This window comes from Quercus lobata, chromosome 7 (assembly GCF_001633185.2).
Source record: "Quercus lobata isolate SW786 chromosome 7, ValleyOak3.0 Primary Assembly, whole genome shotgun sequence".
Lineage (NCBI taxonomy): Eukaryota > Viridiplantae > Streptophyta > Magnoliopsida > Fagales > Fagaceae > Quercus > Quercus lobata.
Window position 1 is genome coordinate 23,550,401 of NC_044910.1, and position 23,035 is coordinate 23,573,435.

The 23,035-nt window shown below is 35.3% G+C and overlaps 3 protein-coding genes and 1 long non-coding RNA gene across 4 annotated transcripts; 1 reads left to right on the plus strand and 3 right to left on the minus strand.

The window, feature by feature from the left end:
• Positions 1-1,057: 1,057 nt before the first annotated feature.
• LOC115951763 (F-box/FBD/LRR-repeat protein At5g56420-like) lies at positions 1,058-1,903 on the minus strand. The gene is made up of 2 exons (XM_031068911.1): positions 1,711-1,903; positions 1,058-1,617 (listed from the first exon to the last, which is right to left on the minus strand). Exons 1-2 carry the CDS (start codon positions 1,901-1,903, stop codon positions 1,058-1,060), a joined length of 753 nt encoding a protein of 250 aa, XP_030924771.1.
• Positions 1,904-2,100: 197 nt separating this feature from the next.
• LOC115951764 (F-box/FBD/LRR-repeat protein At5g22660-like) lies at positions 2,101-6,490 on the plus strand. The gene is made up of 3 exons (XM_031068912.1): positions 2,101-2,415; positions 2,548-2,819; positions 6,310-6,490. The coding sequence occupies exons 1-3, from the start codon at positions 2,101-2,103 to the stop codon at positions 6,488-6,490; spliced, it is 768 nt and encodes a 255-aa protein (XP_030924772.1).
• Positions 6,491-9,520: 3,030 nt separating this feature from the next.
• On the minus strand, positions 9,521-11,031 carry LOC115953066. Its single transcript, XR_004083644.1, has 3 exons — positions 10,986-11,031; positions 10,388-10,445; positions 9,521-9,543 (listed from the first exon to the last, which is right to left on the minus strand). It is a non-coding gene; the product is annotated as an uncharacterized LOC115953066 (long non-coding RNA).
• Positions 11,032-11,941: 910 nt separating this feature from the next.
• On the minus strand, positions 11,942-19,199 carry LOC115951765 (E3 ubiquitin-protein ligase MPSR1-like). Its single transcript, XM_031068914.1, has 2 exons — positions 19,161-19,199; positions 11,942-12,505 (listed from the first exon to the last, which is right to left on the minus strand). The coding sequence occupies exons 1-2, from the start codon at positions 19,197-19,199 to the stop codon at positions 11,942-11,944; spliced, it is 603 nt and encodes a 200-aa protein (XP_030924774.1).
• Positions 19,200-23,035: the final 3,836 nt, after the last annotated feature.

Genomic DNA, 23,035 nt, shown 5'->3' on the forward strand with positions numbered 1-23,035 from the left:
TAATAAGTAAAACAAAAAAAAACAAAAAAAGTAGGAGGCTCTCACGTGTAGCTTCCCATTAAAAAAGAAAAAAAAAAGAAAAGAAAATAAAGGAAGATGTGGCTCTCACGTTTGGTCAGAGAGGCACAAAAAACAAAGAAGGAGTTTTTGTACTTACCAATAAAAGAGAAACAGAAGTTACAGAACACTTCAAAAAAAGAAAAAGAAAACAGAGAACAACTCAGTAGAACACGAAGAAGCAAAGATCCAGTCCAATCCAGAAGGTTTTTTTTTTCCCTTACCGGTCGATTTCCTTTTTCTGGCCGAAACACGCCGATATTTTGCCGATATGATCCGAATCGGCGCAAATCCGTCCGGTTCGGCGCGAATCAGCGTGCGTCGGAGCCGAATCGACGAGAGTCGGCGCCGATTTGAGCCGCGTCGGCGCGAGTTGGGAAATCCACGTGGCACGACGCGGCAGGGACGCGCGGTCTGCGGTGTCCCTCCCGCATCGCCGCGTCCCGCCGAGTCGGACGCGGGTGCGCTAGGTCCGGAGCCGCGTCCATGCATCCCAGATGATAACCCCCTTCTATTTATTACTAATTACTTTACTGATCCACAATATAATGGCAGACACCAACAAATACCCAATTGCCAATTTATTATTGAACTTTTACTGGCCTACAAATCTTTATCCCTTGCCTGTCGAGCTATTTCAATTAGTGCAGTACATTCATTTCCTTTGACAGATACAACAAAAATAACAAACTCTTGAGTTGCATTACATATCTTTTTCATTCGGCATTTGAAATGAGATCTAGAGAAAATGCCTCAATCTATGATTTATGGCAACAAAATAAAAGATCAGTTTTGAGGCATAGCTGATGCAGGACAATCAAGAGGAAAATAAAAGAACAAGAAAAATTAAAAGATAACCCTAAGAATTAGCACCTAAGAGTTTCCTGGAATCAGCACCAAGAAACTTAGGCATAGGCACCTAAGGTGTTAAGAATCAGCACACAACAATTTAGAAAATTTCCAACCTGAAATTACATAGGGAAATGTGTCTTAGATTCTTTTAATAGTCTTCATCTTTCCAATCACCCTCGAACAAATGTGTCTCCTCCTCGATTATATCAAACCCTTTGTTCTCCTCAAACTGTATTTGACAGTCTTGGGCTCGGTCCACTTGGAAATTACAAAACTTAAGAGCCGGGGTGTCTATCTTAAATTCACAAGTTGGTCCTTCGGAAAGAAGTCTGCACTGAAAGCGTTTTAGTGTACTTGTGGAGAAGGTAACTCTAAGACTTTTCAAAGTTTGAACTCCAATTTGAAGTTTCAAATCTTCAATTACCATGCAAGATGAAAGGATTTTAGAGAGAGAATCTCCTTCAATGTAGAGAACGTTAATCAATTCCAAAACCTTGAGACTCAGTAACACAAAAAGATAATGCGTCGTATCAAGTACCATGAAGCCCTTCAATTTCAGATACACGACATTTTCAGTTCCATCGGAAAAGAGGCAATTGGGCAAGCGGTATCCTTTTTGGAATGTTGTTTCTACACACACATCAAGTTCTTTAATTTCTTTTCCAACCAAACAAGAAACCCAACCAACAACGTCCCATGTTGGAATGTCTTCTTGAATCCAAGAAAGTTTTAATCAATGAACAGGGTGTGCTTCACTTCTAGTTTTTAATACTTTCCATATAATATGATGAAACTCGTAACCTTCAATGCTTCTGTCATCAAGATCTAGACTGGGTAATTCAGTCCAGAGAGTAGTCCATGTTTTCGAAAGTATACTACTTGCAGCACATTCTTTGAGAGAGAGATGGGACAGAATCTCAAGGAGAACATCTTCCGGCAGGTTACTAAGCCGGTTGGCAATATTGTCGTCGGCAATTTCGTCGCCACTCTTCATTATGATAATTCAAAGAGAAATGATATGTTTACAATATTTTTACAACAAATCCTAAGTGGCAAGTTGTTACTAGTTGTTATTATTGGGGCAAAAAAGTAATCTTAGCGTTAGTTTGAAATTTGAACCAATAACAACTAACCACCTGTAATTTGTTGTAAAAATGTTGTAAACATATCATTTCTCTTTGAAATATCATAATGAAGAGTGGCGACGAAATTGCTGACGAAGATATTGCCGACCGGCTTAGTAACCTGCCGGAAAAAGTTCTCCTTGAGATTCTGTCCCATCTCTCTCTCAAAAAATCTGCTGTAAGTAGTATACTTTCGAAAACATGGACTACTCTCTGGACTGAATTACCCAGTCTAGATCTTGATGACAAAAGCATTGAAGGTTATGAGTTTCGTCATATCATATGGAAAGTATTAAAAACTAGAAGTGAAGCACACCCTGTTCATCGATTGAGACTTTCTTGGATTCAAAAAGACATTCCAACATGGGACGTTGTTGGTTGGGTATCTTGTTTGGTTGGAAAAGAAATTAAAGAACTTGATGTGTGTGTAGAAACAACATTCCAAAAAAGATAATGCTTGCCCAATTGCCTCTTTTCCGATGGAACTGAAAATCTCGTGTGTTTGAAATTGAAGGGCTTCATGGTACTTGATACGACGTATTATCTTTTTGCGTTTCCGAGTCTCAAGGTTTTGGAATTGATTAACGTTCTCTACACTGAAAGAGATTCTCTCTCTAAAATCCTTTCATCTTGCACGGTAATTGAAGATTTGAAACTTCAAGTTGGAGTTCAAACTTTGAAAAGTCTCAGAGATACCTTCTCCACAAGTACACTGAAACGCTTTCAGTGTAGACTTCTTTCCGAAGGACCAACTTGCGAATTTAAGATAGACACCCCGGCTCTTAAGTTTTGTAATTTCATAAGACAACATAAGCAAGTAGCAAAAGATCCATAGCACTATAAACATATCTTAACAATAGGACTTTTTTTTTTTTTTTCCTATCAATTTATTTATAGTAAATTATTGGCAAAAAGAGTTGATTTATTGTAACTATTTTAATAATTAATGAGAGTATAAATTTTTATGTATATAGTAGTATGACCTAGTAGTATAATCACTAAGTATTGAATAATTACTTATAATGAACTTATATCAATGACTTTTATGACTAAAACACTTTAATTTAGAACAGATTTTTTTTTTTTTTTTTAAAGAGCATTTCAAGGAGATAAAACACAACATTTGAGGCTTATGAGCACCATTTAACATTATTGATACATCATGCAAGTAAATAAGGAATAAGTATTAACCTTATGTGTGGAGTAAAGTTGCTTGAGATGATTAAATATGAGATCTTCACATGCCACAACAATTTCTTTAATTTTGTAACAAAATCCTCTTGCATTCCACAACAATTACTATAAATATTAAACATTATTAATACCAAAACATCATTTAGAGTCATAATAATTAATAATTTTTCACCATGTATAAATTTCATTTTTACCAATCTAACAAAATTTTAATGTTCATGAAAGTTATCTACATAATTCTCCACCTTAAATTCTACCTTCCACTATCAACAATCCTACCAACACTTATAGTTCTAAAAAATCATTGTCATGCCGAATGGGTGTCACTGTCAACAACATTTTTACTCCATAAAAAGGGGAAAAAAACATGTGATATCATATGACATACCCAATAAATTTTAAAAAATAAAAATAAAAATAAAAAGCAGACCTGGCCTTTATGCATGTTTAGTTTCATATAGCCCTTTTATAAATAATTTACAAAATTAAATATTTATGAATCTCAATAAAAAAATAATAAACTAAATAAATGAAAGAAAAAAGAATAATAAAAAACTTGTAGCATAAATATGAGATCTACATATAAAAATATAAGAGTAGCATCCAAAACAAAAATAATCCACTCTCTTAAAGTTTCAATGGAATAGATATAATCATATAATAATCCATTTAAAAAAAAACTTTATGGGAAAAGAAAAAAAAAAAAAAAGCAAATATTAGCAATGCCAATTTAGAGTAAAAGCTGCATTACAGAATAGGGCTTTTTTTTTTTTTTTTTTTGACAAAAGCTAAATAGAAAGATTTAGCCCATTTTTAAAGACAAAAAACATTGAGTGAAAATCTAGACTATCAAGTATATCAAAGCCTAGATGAAACAGAGAATAATTTACTTGAGACAGATTGATCATAATTTCTTCCAAATCTTTGGTGTTCTATCCATACATATCCCAATGCTAAAATCTACAGCTACAAAATATAAATGAGAAAATCAATAGGTACTCATATAAAGCTTCTCCTGTCTTCCTATCCTTCTCTTCACCACATAGATCATTTTATTTTGATTCAAACCCCTTTGCTAAAGCAACTTCCTGTTGTTGATGACGTCGTTCTCTCTGTATCATGTGAAAAGACACTAAAATGGATCACCGATCCCATACTTAAATCAATGAATCAAGTATAGACAAAGCTCTTTAAATATTCCAAAATGCATAAGGAAATGCACAATCCCATGTTGAACAAGTTTTCAAATAGACTGTTTGATGCAGGAGATGCAAGAAAATTATTATTTAATATTATTTATGTTTGCAAGTCAATTGTATTTTTATGTTTTAGGTCCTATTAGTTTATTGGGTTATTAGTATTTTAATTTAGAAGTAAGGGTATTTTTGTAATAAGGCAATTAAGATTTCCTAGCCAATTAGAATTAGGGTTTAGCAATCCTTTATAAGCAATCTATTGTACTACTTGAGGAGATGGTTGATACTTTGATGAATAAAAACAATGACCGTTTGGTTTTTCTTTGGTTTAGTGCTGACTCCAGGTCTACCCTAGTGATTTTTTTCCTTGGTACTAACTCCAAGCAAGGCCTAGGTGTTGACTCCGCTTGGTCATATCTTTTATTTTTTTCAATTATTTTAGTTTTGTTTTGGTTGTCCTACGTCACTGTTGGTTTGTAGTTTTCATTAGTTTCACAAGTGCCCACAACACAAGCAGGTAGGCAACTAAGCAAAAAAACTTTTGATAGCAAATAATTATTTAATCAAACAAACGATTAAGCTTAAGCAAAATCAGATGTGCTAAAAAACCTAGATAGCAAAATAAAGCAAAACTTGAAGGTAAAGCTGAAGGGGCAAAAATTAGCATGACGAACCTTCACCACATTGGGCCTGATGGATCCAAGCCCATGGGCCGGCAATAGGTGAGCCCAGGGCCTAGAGTGATTCCAGATACTTGTTACACACGTAGAGTCTCAAAGGAAATCAGAAACCCAGTGCAAAGAGCATTCCAGAAGATACGCGCGTTAGTGGAAAATCCACTCTACAAGGAAATGTCTTGTCCATCACATTTGGGATTACTCAAGAGGATTCCTATAAGGAAAAGACTTCTACATCAAGGAGGAGAGGCCAACCTACTACTACTACTATAAAAGCCCCAATACTCTCACAAATCAAGGTATGCATAATTTCCCCTTCTCTAGCACTCTAGAGTTAAGAATAATTCTAACTTGACCTTCGGAGGGTATTTGGCCGACACCACACCGGTGCCCTCTGCGAGATCACTTCTTTCTTCTTGCAGGTTGTTAGTTTAAGTGAGCGTGGATCGTGTAACTCACTGGTGATTTTACGGCATCATCAAAAGCAAAACCTGTAGGATTGTTGTTAGATTTTGACGGTTGAGAGGCTCTTCAATACCATCTCCACTTTCTTACAAAACCTGTAGAATTTGATTTTCTCTGAGTGTTTTCCTGACTTCAACAAAAATGAATAGAGAGGAAAAGGGGTTAGGAATTGAAATCCCTAAATTGATAGAAAAACCTAATTAAAAACGAAATCCTTAAATTGACAGAAAAACCATTATGCGCATGGGCAATCAAATCCTTATGGGGAGGAGTCAAAATCATGGGCAAACTAATAGCTTGAATTTTACCTGGCTTCTGGAATTTCATCTCAATATATAAACCCTTCAGCAGTTCTTTTGACAGATTCAAGTCCTCAAAAGTACTCGCCGATGTATACAGGGTATCATCAAAACCCAAAATTGAAAACTGAACAAAACATATCTATTAGACTCAACTATACATGTGTGTTTCTGCATTCATGTTCCAAGTAACATAATAATAGGAATTAAAACTATAGAACACTATATCTATTACCACATTGTATAAGCATCAAAACAAAAAGTAATATCAATGATAAAGATTCAAAACCCTAATTAGGATCTCAAACTATAATCAAAATCAGTACTTTATTATATTTTAACCAAATGTAGCAGCAAAGGTATTGAGTTGATCAAAACCCTAATTAGGATCAGGCAAATAAAGAAATTCAAATCTTGGTGATGTGAGAGATTGATGGTATCGCAGTGATGAGCGTTTTGGTGTCGTTGATGGTCAAGGTCTCGACGTTGACGAAGTAGCTGTGTCCTCCAAAAGCTCATCGTCTTCTTTGTCGCCCCAACGTTTCGTCTCTGTCTTTGGAACAGGGATTTCCTGTGGCGGCGACGGTGGCGGAGCAGTAGCAACAGCAGCCGTGGTGTTTTCCTAAGGCGGTGGCTATAGCGGTGTCAGTGGTGTCAGCCATTGTGTGAGAGAGAGAGAGGGAGTGAGAGTGATCAATAAAAAAACCTTTGTTGAGAAGGAGAGTATATATATATATATTCATAGACGGAGAGTATATGTTCAACAAAAAAAAATAGACGGAGAGTATATATATCTAACAAAAAGAAAAAAAAAATCAAATTTAAAAATTAAAAAAAAAAAGTTCAGCAAAAAAAATAGATGGAAAGTATATATATTTAATAAAAAGAAAAAAATCAGATTTAAAAATTAAAAAAAATGCTAACGTGGAAAATTGTGGAGCTAGCAAAAGTTTCGGTTTTATATATATATAGACTAGAATTTAGAATTTGAAATAGAGTAAATTGTTGAATTAATTGTGTACTAATTTTTTTTTTTAAATGTATCAAATTGTGTGAGATATATTTAAATAGAGAGTGCTCTAATTTTTAGTAAAAAAGTTTCTTTGGTATTTTTTTTTTTTGAATTTTGTGAAATTACAATTTTAACCCCTTTTTATTTTTTAATAATAATTATTATTTAATTAAATTAGGGGTATTTTTGACATTTTATGAAACTATAGCTAACTTTTTAAATCCTCTTAATATATAGAGAAGAGATACATAAGAAGATTCTTATCTTTTTTTTTATTTTTATTTTTTATACAAGATATAATTTTTACTCTATCCTAATCTAAGTGTATATGTGTGTGAAACTCCCTCCTAGAGACTTGAACCCCGACCCTTACTCTAACCTAATCTAAGTGTATATCTGTATGAAGCACTTATACTTGTGGAATGATTACTGCACCAAGGGTACGCAGTGGTAGGATTCATATCTTTAAATTAGACTTTTATATGGTTAAAAAAATTACCCTCATTAATAAAAGACAACTTCTTATAGAAATAGGATCACAAATGTCAAATAATAAATTTCATTTTGAATTCAAAAAGAGAACTCCTAAAATTTAGGATTTTTTTCCCTTCACGTTTACCTTTTTATTCCCTAAAATTTAGCTTTTATTTTATTTTATTTATAAATATAATGGATGCAAATTATTAACCTTTACTCAAAAAAAATAGAAGAGTCTCTAAGCACACGCGTTAAAGGCTAGTCTTATATAAATCCATTCTTTTTTTTTTTTTTTTTTTGGATAGATAAGTGCATTCAATTTTAAGAGTATAATACATGTATGAATGTTTTATGTAATATACAAATATTGTTTTTAGGGAGCTTTATGTAATATACTATCTAGTATTATGTCAAGAGATGCACGGCTTAATTAAAAAGATATATGTAAAAAATTAAAATTATATTAATAATTAGTAAGTCACATGAACTCATTAATATTATGACATATAATACATATATACATATATTGAGTCACTTTGTATAAACAAAATATGTAATATATAAATGTTACATATTAAAACATAAAATAATGATATATAATCAAAAAATAATAATTAAATATTGTATTCATTTTAAATTAGTTGAAACTCTTGCTAATCTAATTTAAGGTGAAGAAAAATTTTAAATTTCTTATAATTTAGAAAATATTTATTTATTTATAGTAAATTATTGGCAAAAAGAGTTTGAGCATGAGATTGTCCTCGGCCGCATCATTGTGCCTTCAAGGAGTTTTCATCGCGCGTCCTCGGCAGTAGGGCTCCTCGGCTTGGGCTTTGGGCCCTTAACACAAAGTGGGCTGGGACCTCAGATTTCGGGCCCCACACTTATAATTTAGAAAATATTTATTTACTTATAGTAAATTATTGGCAAAAAGAGTTTGATTTATGGTAACTATTTTAATAATTAATGAGAGTATAAATTTTTATGTATATAGTAGTATGACCTAGTAGTATAATCACTAAGTATTGAATAATTACTTATAATGAACTTATATCAATGACTTTTATGACTAAAACACTTTAATTTAGAACATAATTTTTTTTTAAAAGAGCATTTCAAGGAGATAAAACACAACATTTGAGGCTTATGAGCACCATTTAACATTATTGATACATCATGCAAGTAAAGAAGGAATAAGTATTAACCTTATGTGTGGAGTAAAGTTGCTTGAGATGATTAAATATGAGATCTTCACATGCCACAACAATTTCTTTAATTTTGTAACAAAATCCTCCTCCATTCCACAACAATTACTATAAATATTAAACATTATTAATACCAAAACATCATTTAGAGTCATAATAATTAATAGTTTTTCACCATGTATAAATTTCATTTTTACCAATCTAACAAAATTTTAATGTTCATCTACATAATTCTTCACCTTAAATTCTACCTTTACTCTCAACAATCCTACCAACATTTATAGTTCTAAAAAATCTTTGTCATGCCGAATGGGTGTCACTGTCAACAACATTTTTTACTCCATAAAAATGAGAAAAAAAAAAAAAACATGTGATATCGTATGACATACCCAATAAAAAATAAATAAAAATAAAAAGCAGACCTGGCCTTTATGCATGTTTAGTTTCATATAGCCCTTTTATAAATAATTTACAAAATTAAATATTTATGAATCTCAATAAAAAAATAATAAACTAAATAAATGAAAGAAAAAAGAATAATAAAAAACTTGTAGCATAAATATGAGATCTACATATAAAAATATAAGAGTAGCATCCAAAACAGAAATAATCCACTCTCTTAAAGTTTCAATGGAATAGATATAATCGTATAATAGCATCTGTAACAAACCAAACCCAAACCCAAACCAAGGATTTAGATGCATAACCTATCTTATAAATAATCAACAATAATATAATGGAATAGAGCGTAATTAAATATCCATAAATAAACTTCAAATAATCAAAATCTTTCCTATGAAATCCATAAAACAAAAACTTTAACAATAAAGTCTCCAAATACAATCTCAAAGAGTTCCACAAATGCCAAACTCACTATACTAAGAAAAATATACTAAAACAATCCATCAACTAACATAGCTCCAAAAGAAATCTTCAATCTATGTCTCTAATGATTTACCACCAAAAGATATTCCACTGCTCTAATCTGAAAGGGTGGAGAAAGGGGGGTGAGCTAGAAGCCCAATAAGAGACTATATAACATGAGAATGTCTTTCAAGACAAAACATTAGTATCATTAACAAAATATAATCTTTACAAAACATTTACTATATAGCTTTAACGGTAATATAATATATTCTATAAAACTATTAGAAAGAAAACATTTACTATAACATTGTAATCAGTAATTAAAATAGTAACCACTTTAATTGGCCAAAATACACTAGATAGGTAGAAACAATTTAATATAGTAATGAACAATTTTTCCACTTGTAACAGCCAATAACAATAAAACAATAGTTTGATGTGGAAAACATTAAACATTAGCTAGACAAAGACATAAGCTACTAAACACTCGATGGGTGATTCCCATAGGGAACAATAACACTAACCTCAAAGAGGCAACACTGGCTCCAAAGAGCAAACAATAACACTGGCTCCGAAGAGCAAACGATAACACTACACCACACCACAATAACACTACATCGGTCGAAGACCAACACTTAACCCTGTGTTGGCAAAGGTTGCAGACTGTCTAGCTAATCGTTTGAAAACATTTTTACTATATTACAATATTGCCAATATTAATCATATATCATATAACAAATACTTTCTCAAAAATATAGTTTTGAGTCATTCTTTAACATATACAGTTTCAAAATAATATACAAGAAATAATAAAATTCTAATATGTATCATGCATAGACAATGGTATAAGTTTTGGGAAACTTCACTTTTGCAATTATATATATATATATATATATATTTACCAAAAATATATATATAAATATATACGTCTTGAGAGACGTCATGTTCTGAAGTTCACTTACCTCTAGTTGCTAATACTCGTAGTCTAGATCCAAAATCAAATGAGCTTTTCCTCCACACCTAAAAGTAAAGGAGTAACATAATTATATAATTAATCCATCTTGACGTATACCATAAGGATGTAAGGGACACTTCCTAATAATTTTATGCTTATAGATCATATTATCCCACCTTACATATACATGGCATCCAATAAGATTCCTACCCGTAAGACATAGAAAGGATGCTATAGGTTTACAAAGTTATTTCTACCCATAGGACCTAGTAACCTGTATCATGCAATGACAATAATTTAGAAACTTGAAACAATTATATAGATTACAAAAGTTATGAAGCTAGCACCACTACCAATCTACGTAAATCCCAGCAACAAAACATCTACTAGTGCTTAACCTATGAAGGATGTGATGCTACTCCACGTACATATATGAGGATATGTTTCAAAATAAAATAAAATAATCAAAGTCTAAAATACACTTCCATGATAACTTCAATTCCTAAGCAACTGTTAGTATAATTCCAGTATTTTCAAGCAACCTAGAGATGAAGGTTCCTTAATCAAATATGTTATCACTAAGGCGTGCATATATTGATGTTTACCTCAATATAACGAATTTGCTGGCTGCCCCTAGCAGTTCCACGGTCTTCTATCCCTTCAATTTGAGAAACCCTAATTCTCTTCTCTTAATCTTTTATACGCTAACCACTCTACCTTTCACATGATTGACTTAAAAGACCCGGTATATAAACCTCTAAAATAACACTCCAATTCAGTCTAGGACGATCAATCCGACTTCAATTAGTACTCTTAAATAACACTCCTACTTGGGCTAGAGTTTAAGACCCACTAAAACTTAAATAAGCTTCCAAGACTTTAATTCCCAATAACACTTAAACTCCTAATCCAATTAGGTTTTAGTCTCTTATCCTTTTCCTTAACTGATAAGAAGACTAAAAGTTTAATATGAATAATCCACAAAATAACTCTCACATTACATCTTTTATTTATTTTCTTTGTAGGTATCATAATATAAAATAATATTATGTCTACAACATTATAAAAATTTTGATGACCTATGCGTAGCAAGGACTTAGGAAGAAGATGAAAAAGTTGAGACCACAGAGAAAAGAAACCAAAAACAAAAGCGGCTAAAGAGAGTCAAAAGAAAAAGGTAAATCACGTGAGGTAGAACTAAGGGAGCCATGTAAGATTTACCTCAACAACATTAATTGTTAACATCAAAATTCATTCTACAAGGCATGTTACCTCACTTAATAAAAGAAATCAACATGTTACATTTTTATTAGTAGAGTATAGAGTGAAGCATAATATTTGACACAGAAAATTTGGACTCTAATTAAAATTCTACTCGCACAACAACCTATTAAGGGTTCACAAAATTATTTAAAACTCATATGATTTCTCACATAAATCACAAAAAAACAAATTAAGAAGAATTCTGCCGAATAATGAACAATAGATTTTTTTTTTTTTTTTTTTTGAGAACAAGATTAGTCTATGATTGAAACACAAATTGATTGAAGAACTCAATCCTTCACAATCTATGTGGCATTGAATATCGACACAACGGACAGACGTTACTCCTCTTTAGCCACTTGACAATACATTCTTCATGATAGACATGAGAGCACGGCATGCGAGTCACTTCCAAACCAGCCTCAAACTCCTGCGTGCATATGACACATGTTGCAACCGAGTCCAACTCATCTTGTTGAAGGGTAACCTTCTCCAATGCTTCAATGGATGATTTGGTTGCCCGAATAAGTTTCCCCTCATGATCCCTCATGATCGTATTGACCACCTCATCATCATTATCATATCCATCGGACTCATAGAACGTTACGCCAATTGATATGGGTGATGTGCCAGCCAATCGAACAACCTCTGATATCTCTTGTAATACACGTTCTTGTGTTTCAACTGAGACATTCATGTCCATAAGCAAGGACGATAAGCAATGACCGTCATCTTGCAACAACAATTCATGTATGGAAAGCCTGCGCCTAATCACTCTTGTTATGTTCCCTCCGCCTAAACTACAAAGGAAAAGGATGTCATCTGGCTGTGATTGTGATGGCTCAGTATCAAAGGATCGTAGCTGCCACCACACCCCGTAAGAGCACCCGTAGCAGATGTGCTAAATGTGCCAAATGCCAAATTTTTGGCACATTTAGCACACCAAACACAAAAACGGAGCTTTATCAGATGTTCCAAATGGCAAAAATTATACCGCATATGAATAGTACCGTTGCAAATTTGCAACGGTACGGATGAAAATGGTATAAGTTTTATTAATTTTTTATTCTCTTTTCTCTCTCCTCTCTCTTCACTTTATTTTTTTCTCTTCTCTCTTTCTCTTTCTCTCTGCCTCTCCATCTCTGTCTGTGTCTCCTCTTTCTCTTTCTTTCTGACTCTCCCTCTCTTTCTTTGATTGTTGATCTTTCTTTGTGGGCCGAGTTGATTTCGTGGGTAGTGGTGGATCGTCCTTGTTCGTGATTTCATGGGTCTAGGTTGATTCATGGTTCGGTTCTTCGACAAGTGTGAGTCTGGGTTGATTTCGTGGGTTTGGGTGATGGTGGTTCGGCAAGTGTGATATGATTTGGTGGGTTTTGTAGTTTGATTTCAGTGGGGTGATTTGATTTTGTGATTTGGTGGGTTCGTGGGTCTCTGACTGGCATGGGTCATCGGCTAGGAGATCTGTTGGTCATTGGCGTGGGCATCATGGTGGTTGTTTGCTAGATTTCGTGTGTTTGGGTTGTGTGAAATGTGATTTGTGGCTTGGCCGCCACTCAACGCCGCCGATCTCACCAAAGACCACCACTTGACGCCGCTGTTCATCTATCTTCTCTATTCCGCTTCGGGTTTTTTTTTTTTTTTTTTTTTTTTTTTCCTTTTCTTTTTTTCGTTCACATTTTGGCTGTGGTTTGATGGGTGGGTTCGGATGTGGCAGATTGGTGGGTGGGTGTGGGTTCGGGATGGGGGTTATGGCGATGGGTGGGTGGGTGGGCAGATCGGTGGTGGGTTATGACGGTGGGCGAATCGGTGGTAGTGGGTGGGTCGACTGGTGGGCGAATCGGTGGTGGTGCCGATCTCTGTTCTGATCTGTTTTTGTCTTTGTTTTTCTGCTTTGGTGGTGGATTCGGCGGCGGTTGATTTTGGTGGTTGTGGTTTTTTTTTTTTTTTTTTCCTGGTGAATATGGCCGCAACAATTTTTCTGGTTGTGTGGTTGTTGCAGTGGTGGTTGATGATATGATGATTTCTGATCTGTTTTTGTCTTTGTTTTCTGTTTTGGTGGTGGATTTGCGGCGGTTGTGGGTTGATTTTGGTGGTTGTGTTTTTTTTTTTTTTCCTGGTGATTGTGGCGGCAACAATTTTTCTGGTTGTTGTTGATGTCGTTGTTGCGGTGGTAGTTGATGATGATAATGATGATGATGATGAGGATGAGGGGAAGAATTTAATATATTATTTTAATGTGGTGTAAATATTATTTTAATGTATAAAATTGAAGTATAAAACATCTGATAAATGAGATGTTGTAAAATGATGTGGTAAAATAATAAAGTAGGTGTTTGATGTTTTAAAATGACATTTTTTTTACAACGTCTGCTGTGGATGCTCTAATGGAGCTTATAGTTGGGGCCCCAAATGCTATTTAACATACTAGAGAAAAAAAAAAGTAATAATGGGAGAAGATGCAATTAATTGTTTTGGAGAAATAAAAAATAAAAAATAAAAGTAATAACAGAGAAGCTGAGAAACGTAAGGAGAGTATGCGATAACGAGACATATATAACCATAGGAGCACCGACACGTCTAGGTAAAATAAAAACCCTATTAGAGTTTGTAATATACTAGAGTCCTAGTAGTAGTAGGGTTTGTAATATACCAAAGTCCGTCTTCTGCTAGAGTTAGGAATGTCTCCCGATAGAATTCAGAGCGGGCTCCATTCCCCCACAACCCCACAAAAAAAAAAAAAAACCCACTTAAGACCATAATATAAGTTATAACTCCCACCAATAAAATATTGGCGAAAACACTATTCCTGTTCTCTAAATTTTGAGCTCATGGTCAATTTAGTCTCTATTTTGAGAGCAATTATTTGATTCTTGTTATTTTTAACTTGCAATTAATTTAATCCCTATCGTTAACTCACTAACGAAAAATGTTCATGTAGCAGACGGTGTGTATTGTTGGCATATTTAAAACTTATGTGGCAAATAATAAATATTAAAAAATTCCATATCAGCACATCCGCATCAGCAATTATATAAAAAAATCCAAATAAAATAAACATAATAAAAAAAATGTTATTTTCTTTTATGTTTTCTCTCACTTTCTTGGCAACCAAACACTACAACAAATACAAAGAAATTTCAAGCTTTGAAACTTTCCTGCAATTTTGAAAGCAACTTTCCTTTGAAACAAACAAAAATTATTGAAGCAAATAAAAACTCTGTTTCAATTTTTAAATCCAAAGGTTTTGGGGGTGTTTGGTACATGTGTTTGAAAACATGTGGGTGAAAAAATGTGTGAAAATGCGTGTAATATTGTTTAAAAATTGAAAACATGTGTTTGAACAAGTCTACCAAACAACCCCTTTGTCTCTCCTTTTCGTTAAACTTCTCCTCTCTCTTTCTTTTCTATGTAAACCACTGATCTGCTTCCATTCACACCACCAATCTCCAAAGAATTTGTCATCTCTTCTCTAATCTACCACTAGCAAGTCTACGTCACTTACCAGTAGTTAGAGTTCAATCCGTCATCACAATCGGCCTTTGACTCACAAATCTCCAAACCCAGTTACGCCTAAATCTACAGTAGCAACAACGATGTCATATCATGCGAAGGCCTACGCAAACATTGCGTTCTTAATCCCTAGTATTTCTACCACTAAATCCATCATTCTATGCTTTGCCTAGCCTTCAACAGTGATCAAATGATTTTTCAAACATTGTTTGGTTGATAGTTGATACATTTGAATTTTGGAGTGAATCTAATGGCATAACTCTACTAATTACCAAATGTATCAACCAACAACAGCAACCAAACACAAACAACGGCAATAGTACAGTTTTTGGATTTGTGTTTCGACCCACAATATATCTCAAACACCATTATTGGGTTTGAATTTTATTTATTTATTTTAAATTTGGGTAATTTAAGAATGGAGTAATTGATAAGGTTGCGTTCGTTTTTCTCTTTTTTTGGTTAAGAAGAATTTCTATTTGTTTTAAGGACAGTTGCTTTCGAAATTCCAATAAAGTTTTGAGCTTGAAATGACATTTTTTTTTTGTATTTGTTGCACTGTTTGGTTGCCAAGAAAGTGAGAGAAAATAGAAAAGAAAATAAAATATTTTTTTATTTGGATTTTTAATATAATTGCTAATGTTGATGTGCTTACGTGGAATTTTTTAATCCATATTATATTTTTTATTATTATTTTGTTTGCCATGTAAGCTTTAAGTGTGCCAACAATACACACCATTTGCCACATAAGCATTTTTCGTTAGTGAGTAAACAATAGAAACCAAATTGATTGCAAGTTGAAAATAACGGGGACCAAATTGACTGCTCACAAAATGTAATAACTAAATTGACCATGAGCCTAAAATGTAGGGACTAAAATAGTGTTTTCGTCTAAAATTAATGTGACTAATAAAATTAATGTATTCCTAGTACATATAACTTTTCTCTCCTTGGCTCTTTGCAGTCTTGGAAAGTAATAGTTGCTAACTTGCTATTCCATATGCAAGATTCAAACCTCTCTGATCAGTTTCTCACCAATCGTAGTAGGGGATTTCTCCATCTATGTCTTCTCTTCCTCTTCTACCATTCATATTTATCCTTCCCCCCCCCCCCCTGTCACCTATTCTCTCCCTAATTTTTTCACCCTGTGTCAATTTCATTTTTACTATGGATGCAAATATGGAGGAGTTATGAGAGAAGTTCAGTCTCTTTGAAGAGGAAAAGGGTGTCTTATCAGTAAATTCTTAGGATGTAGTTGGGTCTAAAAAGCAAGCTCAATTCAGGCTGTTAATTAGGTTGCAAATCAAGAAAGATTTTAATAAAGAGGTGTTCAAGTCCACCCTTCAACAACTGTGGAGAGGCTCTCATAGCGTAAATATCAAAGAAGTGGGGAACAACTTATTTTTGGCTATCTTTGTCAAGGAAGAGCATATGAACGATATATTAGACAAAAGTCCTTGGTCATTTGATAGGAGACTGATTTTATTGAATCGCTTCAATGGTGAACTTAGTCCTAGTAATGTAACTTTTCAACGGTCCCCTTTTTGGATTAGGGTCTTCAACATTCCCATTAAAAGCATAAATAGAATCATTAGTGAACACATTGCCAATGGGATTGGAATTCTGATTTTGATTCATGCTCCTAGAAGTGGTCTTACTTAGGGTCCTTTTCTTCGTATTCGGGTGGATATTGATATTACAAAACCTTTGATGAGAGGAAAGATGATTCATATCGAAGACGTGGAAGAAGGGTGGGTCCATTTTAAATACGAGAGACTTCCTACATTTTGCTACCATTGTGGTATTCTTGGACACCAAGAGCATGAATTTCAAAAAGTTAGAAAAGGCTGTCTCTTGTTGGAGGAGGAAGACTTACAATTCGGCCCATGGCTTCATGATGTGGCTCCAAAAGTTGGTCAAAGGAAAAAAAATTTCAGCCAATCTAAGATGGATGAGGATGAGGATGACGATGATGATATTCTAACATAGGAAGGGAACAATGGGGAAGGTGAACCAAACATAGGTCGGCCATAGTTGATCAATTTTTTGTCAGTGGGGAAGCCCAATTTAAAAACAGTTAATTCACAACTGGATGATCCAATAAGAATCTCGGATGGTCAATTATCTTCAAAACCATCGAATCATTTTTTAAATTCAAAATCTGGGAAAAATAATTTTATATCTAATCCCACTATTTATGAAGACCCTATATCTCATTCAAATTCGAATTCCAACTTGACAGAGAACCCACACCCAAAAATTTTAGAGAAATCCCTTTGCACAGTGGGAGTATCTTCGGATAACCTTATCTCTATCCCTCAAGAAAGTGTTTCCTTTTGTTGACGGTCATTTTGGGGAAGCCAAATAGAAAGAAGCCAAGCAACACAGGCAGAAAAGAATTGGTAAATGGATAGAAAAAACCATTAAGCCCAAGTGGCAGGAATAATGAATCACAGGTCCATGATATAGACAAATGGGCCTTAAGGAAGCAAACGGGCTTAAAGAAGCCCGGAAAGAGAGGAATGGCAAACCCATGGGCAGTGTATGATGTAGAAAAGTGAGAATGGGTCACAGCAAGCCCAAAGTAATGCAAGCAAAGAAAGTAAGGGGTTGATGGCAGGCCCATGAGCTCCAAAGATGAAGTATAAGGTAATTGGGCCGGGAAAACCCAAAGAAGTTAGTAAAAAGCCAATAGGAATGCAGAGTTAGGAAAAGGGCCAAGGATGCCTAAGAGAAAACAAATGGGACGCAGGAGCCCGCAAGCAATACAACTAAAAAGGCCGAAATGAATATACTGAGTAATAAGTAATAAGCCCAAAGAGGCCCAGCAGGCTTGGACCAAATAACATCACAGCAAGAATAGCTGAGTGATATGGCAGGAAACAATGGCAAGGCTACGGAAAAAGTAAAAGGATAGGCTAGAGAAAAGGAAGCCCACAATCTGGCAAAGCCTAGCCCCAAAAGGAGCAAGGGCACAGAAAAAATGAGATCAGAAAATAGCCCACGCCATAAGAAGCCAAGAATGGCCGGCAGAATGTGCAGACAGGTCTCCAGATCACGAAAAGCGCGTGAGCAGCAGGCAAGCTTTGAACAAACATAGAAGTAAAGCACGCGCAAGGCCTAGGCATCACCAGCCTGTCATGGGTCAGAGGTAAGAGGTAAGAGGGCATGGTCTGGCGGTGGGGAGAGGGAAAAAAACCTATTATGAGATTCCTGCTCAAGCTCTTTTAGGGGAAATGTCCTACTGGGATGACATACCACCCAAAAGAAGTAAGGGTAAGTGGGAACCACTAGGTGTATGCCATGAGGGATAGAGAGAGAAAGCACCCACACCGTAGCAGGTCAAGATGACACGACAGACAAACAAACAAAATAGTCCTCTTTGTCTGGTGGTAGGAGTGGCACAACCAACACAGATGAACCAGTGGTGGTCGATAAGTACATCCAGACCAGACAAGACAAAGGTGGTTAAGGGCTAAAATAGTAAAATTTGGTTACGGCAGGCACTATAAAAAAGGGGACCCTAGCCGTGCACAGGGATCACGGGAATGAGGGGTGATAGGAACTTAAAAGAAAATCACGGAATAGAAAACAAGCATTGAGAAAAGAGAGAAAAAAGAAAAATTAGAAAATAAGGAAAGAAAAACAGAGAGTTAGATCGGTAGGCATGCACCAATAGTTTGATTCCCTCTCTCCCTCTCAAAGTCCTGCTCTCCATCAAAGGAAAAGAATCTTTGTTGAACATAAACCATTTAGGCCCATTCCTTCAAAGCAATTAATTTCACTCCTTGAGGAGCTTATTTGCATTGAGGAAGTGGTTTCCCTTCTCGGTTTCAAGCTTTATAGTGTCACTCGGTATGGCAGACTGACTTTCCCCTCTTCTTAATCCAAGAAACCCATACCTATTATTTTCTGTTATTTTTTGTATACAGAGGGTACTTCCTGCCGCTCGTTTATTTATTTATTTTGTCTTGTCTAACTTTTCTCTTGTGTTACCTTTATTATACCTGCTTGCTATAACTCCCTGTAATAGCTCTGCCTACCATGGGTATATGATCAAAACTTGGCAAAAATGGGCATAGTTTGTGCACAAGCCGGATCAAAATGAGTTGCAATTGGACCGATCTCAACTTCCTTACTCAGAATACTTGGGCCCAATACCGCAGGAAGCAGCCCAGCCCAATATTGTAAAAAAGGCCCACAACACCTTTAAAATCTCTCTAACAAATAAGGTAAAAGATATGCCCTCAAACCCACAACTAGTAGTGGAGAAGAATGCGCAACGGTTTTCTGAAGGAAATCTGGATAAATCCTTTGAGATGGGTATCAAAAATTTAAATGGGGAAATTTTAAACAGTGATACTGAGATGGAAATATCCCCAGATATTGTGGAGGTTTCTTCGAGCAGTAATAATCCATCTTTGCGTTCTTGGAAGCGTATCTTACGAAGTTCCAAAACTCCCTCATCCTCTAAAGCACTTGAAAATTCCCTGCATCCAACCTCTCATAGAATCCTCTTTACTAGAGCCTCTTGCTCTCAAAAAGCAAGCTATTGAGAGTGATAGCCTGAATATTGATCAATCCTTCGCTGGGGGTACTCTCCCACCCCATCCTCCTACATGAAAATTTTAAGCCTCAGTTGTCGTGGGCTTGGGATCCTAGAGGCAGTACAAGAGCTTTGCTGCCTAATAAGCAAAGAAGGTCCCAAAGTTCTGTTCCTGTCTGAAACTCAGTTGGATAATAATGGTTTTATGAGATTAAAGAGGAAATTAGATCTACAACATGGATTTAAAGTTCCTAAAATTGGACTAGGTGGTGGTTTAGCCCTTCTTTGGTGGGATAATGTGGATATTGATGTCAAAACATCTTCTCCACACCATATTGATGCTCTGATAATATAGGATGGTGTCGTTTGGCACTTCATTGGATTTTACGGACATCCTGAAACTTCAAAGCATGGTGAATCTTGGGATTTATTGCATCATTTACACATATCTTTCTCTCTTCCATGGCTTTTACTTGGAGATTTCAATGAAATACTTCATCCTGATGAATACCAAGGAAGTGGTTCTTGGCCCCTCAATCAGATAGCAGAATTCACCAGGGCTGTAGATGACCGTTCCTTACTTGATTTGGGCTTTAGTGGACCAAAATTTACCTGGTGTAACAGAAGGTTTAAGGGGAATTTGGTTTATGCAAGATTGGACCATGGTTTATACAATTTGGAATGGCTGGAATTATTTCCTCATTTTAAACTGTCACACATTCCTTTTGGTTTCTCTGATCATACGGCATTGGTGGCAAAACTACAAGCCACTCCGGGAAATATCTTTGTAAAAAAACATAGATTTTTCGGTTCGAAGCATTTTGGATGCGTGATCCAAATTGTGAAAACATCATCAGGTCTAGCTGAGATTCAGTGCAATGGAATACTCTTATGTATCGGTTAACTTAAAAGATCAAAGAATTTAGGGTGGCTCTTCTCCAATGGGGTGGTGGCAATGTAAGGGGTCTTACACAGATGATCACAATAAAAAATAAAATAAAATAAATAAATCTACTCACTAACTTGGAATTGGATTGCCAATCAGATCCCTTAAATCAGCAACTCTCTCAAGCACGAAAGATTACCAAAACTGAGCTCAATGAACTTATAGCTCAAGAAAACAGCTACTGGCATCAGCGTTCAAAAGTCTCCTAGCTTAAGGATGGTGATCGGAATTCTAAATACTTTCACACTATGGCTTTTCAAAGAAAAAGGAGTAATGAAACCACTAAGCTCCAAGACTCATTTGGCACCTAGTATTCTCAATAGGATAAATTGGAGAGAGTAGCAGTTTATTACTTTCAGTCAATGTTTACCAATGCTTCCACTTGTTCATTCCAACAGGCAATTCATCATGTTCATGAAGTTGTTACCCCAGACATGAACAACACACTGCTGGCAAATTTTTCATAGTAGAAGGTGAAGAGAGCTTTGTTCCAAATGCATCTAACAAAATCACCTGAACCTGACGGTAAGAATACTTTATTTTTTCAAAAATATTGGCATATTGTGGGTATTGATGTTTCTAATGTTGTTCTTGATTGTATAAGCTTTGGAAAATTTTTACAAAGCATTAATTATTCTCATATTACCCTAATCCCAAAAAGAAAGAACCTGGAACTTATGTCTCACTTTTGACCCATCAGTTTATGTAATGTCATCTTTAAGCTTGTCTCTAAAGTCTTAGCCAACAAACTTAAGAAGATCTTGGGAGATATTATCTCAGAATGTCAAAGTGCATTTGTAGCTAAAAGAGTAATCACAGATAATATTCTCATCTCATGTGAAACTTTGCATTGCATGAAGTCCAAACGCAAAGGGAACATTGCACATATGGCTCTCAAGCTTGACATGAGTAAAGCTTATGACAGAGTGGAATGAGATTATTTGAAGGCTCTGATGATGAAGATGGGTTTTCACCCAAAGTGGGTTAACCTTATTATGGATGGGATTTCATTTGTCTCATACTCCGTATTGGTGAAAGGAGTCCCTTGAAGCTATATTAGACCCTTTAAAGGCATTCGCCAGGGGGATCCATTGTCACCCCATTTATTCTTACTATGTTCTGAAGGTTTCTCGGCATTACTCAGAAACGCTGCCCAACACAGGTATCTACATGGTGTCAGTATCTCTTGGAGTGGACCTCAGATCACCCACCTTCTATTTGCAAATGACATCTTGCTTTTCTGCAGTGCCTCCCTATTTGAATGCCACATTATCAAGGAGATTCTGCACATCTATGAATTAACATCTGGCCAAAAAAATAAATTGTGACAGAACCTCCATTTTTTCAGCACCAACAGTCCTTTTGCCTTAAGGGAGGACATCGGGCTTTTCTTGAATGCCACATCCAATGTGTCCCTTGAAAAATATCTTAGGCTACCTCTTATCATTGGCAGAGGTAAGAAACAAATTTTGTAGAGATTAAGACTAGAATTCAATCCAAACTTTGTGGTTGGAAGGGCAAGTTATTAACACAGACTGGTAGAGAGATCCTTATTAAATTAGTGGCTCAAGCTATCCCGGTGTATGCCATGAATTGCTTTCTTCTTCCCTTAGGTCTTTATGATGAAATCAATTCTATGATGGGACAATTCTGGTGGGGTCGGAAAAATGAGGAGAAGAAAATGCATTGGTTGAGTTGGAAGCATTTGTGCTTAGCAAAAAAGGATGGAGGATTGGGATTTCAAGATCTCAAATGTTTTAATTTAGCTTTGTTGGCCAAGCAGTGCTGGAGGCTTTTGAACAATTAGGACTCCTTGTTCTTTAAAGTTTATAAAGCCAAAATTTTCCTAATACTTCTTTCCAGTTGTTCCTAGTCACTCCTCTTATGCTTGAAGAAGCATTACCCATGGACAATAACTTATCATTCAAGGCAGCTGATGGAAGGTGGGCAATGGCTCTTTGATTAACATTTGATCCCTCAGAAACCAACCAAAAATTCCTTTCTCCTTGAACAATCTTACCATCGGAAGCAAGAGTAGTAGATTTAATGGATTTTTCATCACCTTAACCAAGATGGAAAAATATACTCATCGACACAATATTTTATCCATTTGAGGCATCTACCATCAAAGCCATCCCCCTAAGCTTTCGCAAACCTGAAGATTCATTAATCTGGACTAGAAATCGATTTGGTGTCTTCTCTATTAGAAGTGCATACTTTCCACAAACTGAAATTGATAATCAAAAGGTGATCAAGCTTCCCCCTCTAATCTGTCTCAGCTTTGTGGACACAAGAGGTTTTGGAATCACCACCTAATTTTTGCAATGGCCTAGGAACCATATACATAGCGTCCTCTCGAGGAAGGACTTTTTGATCTTACTACTAGAGAT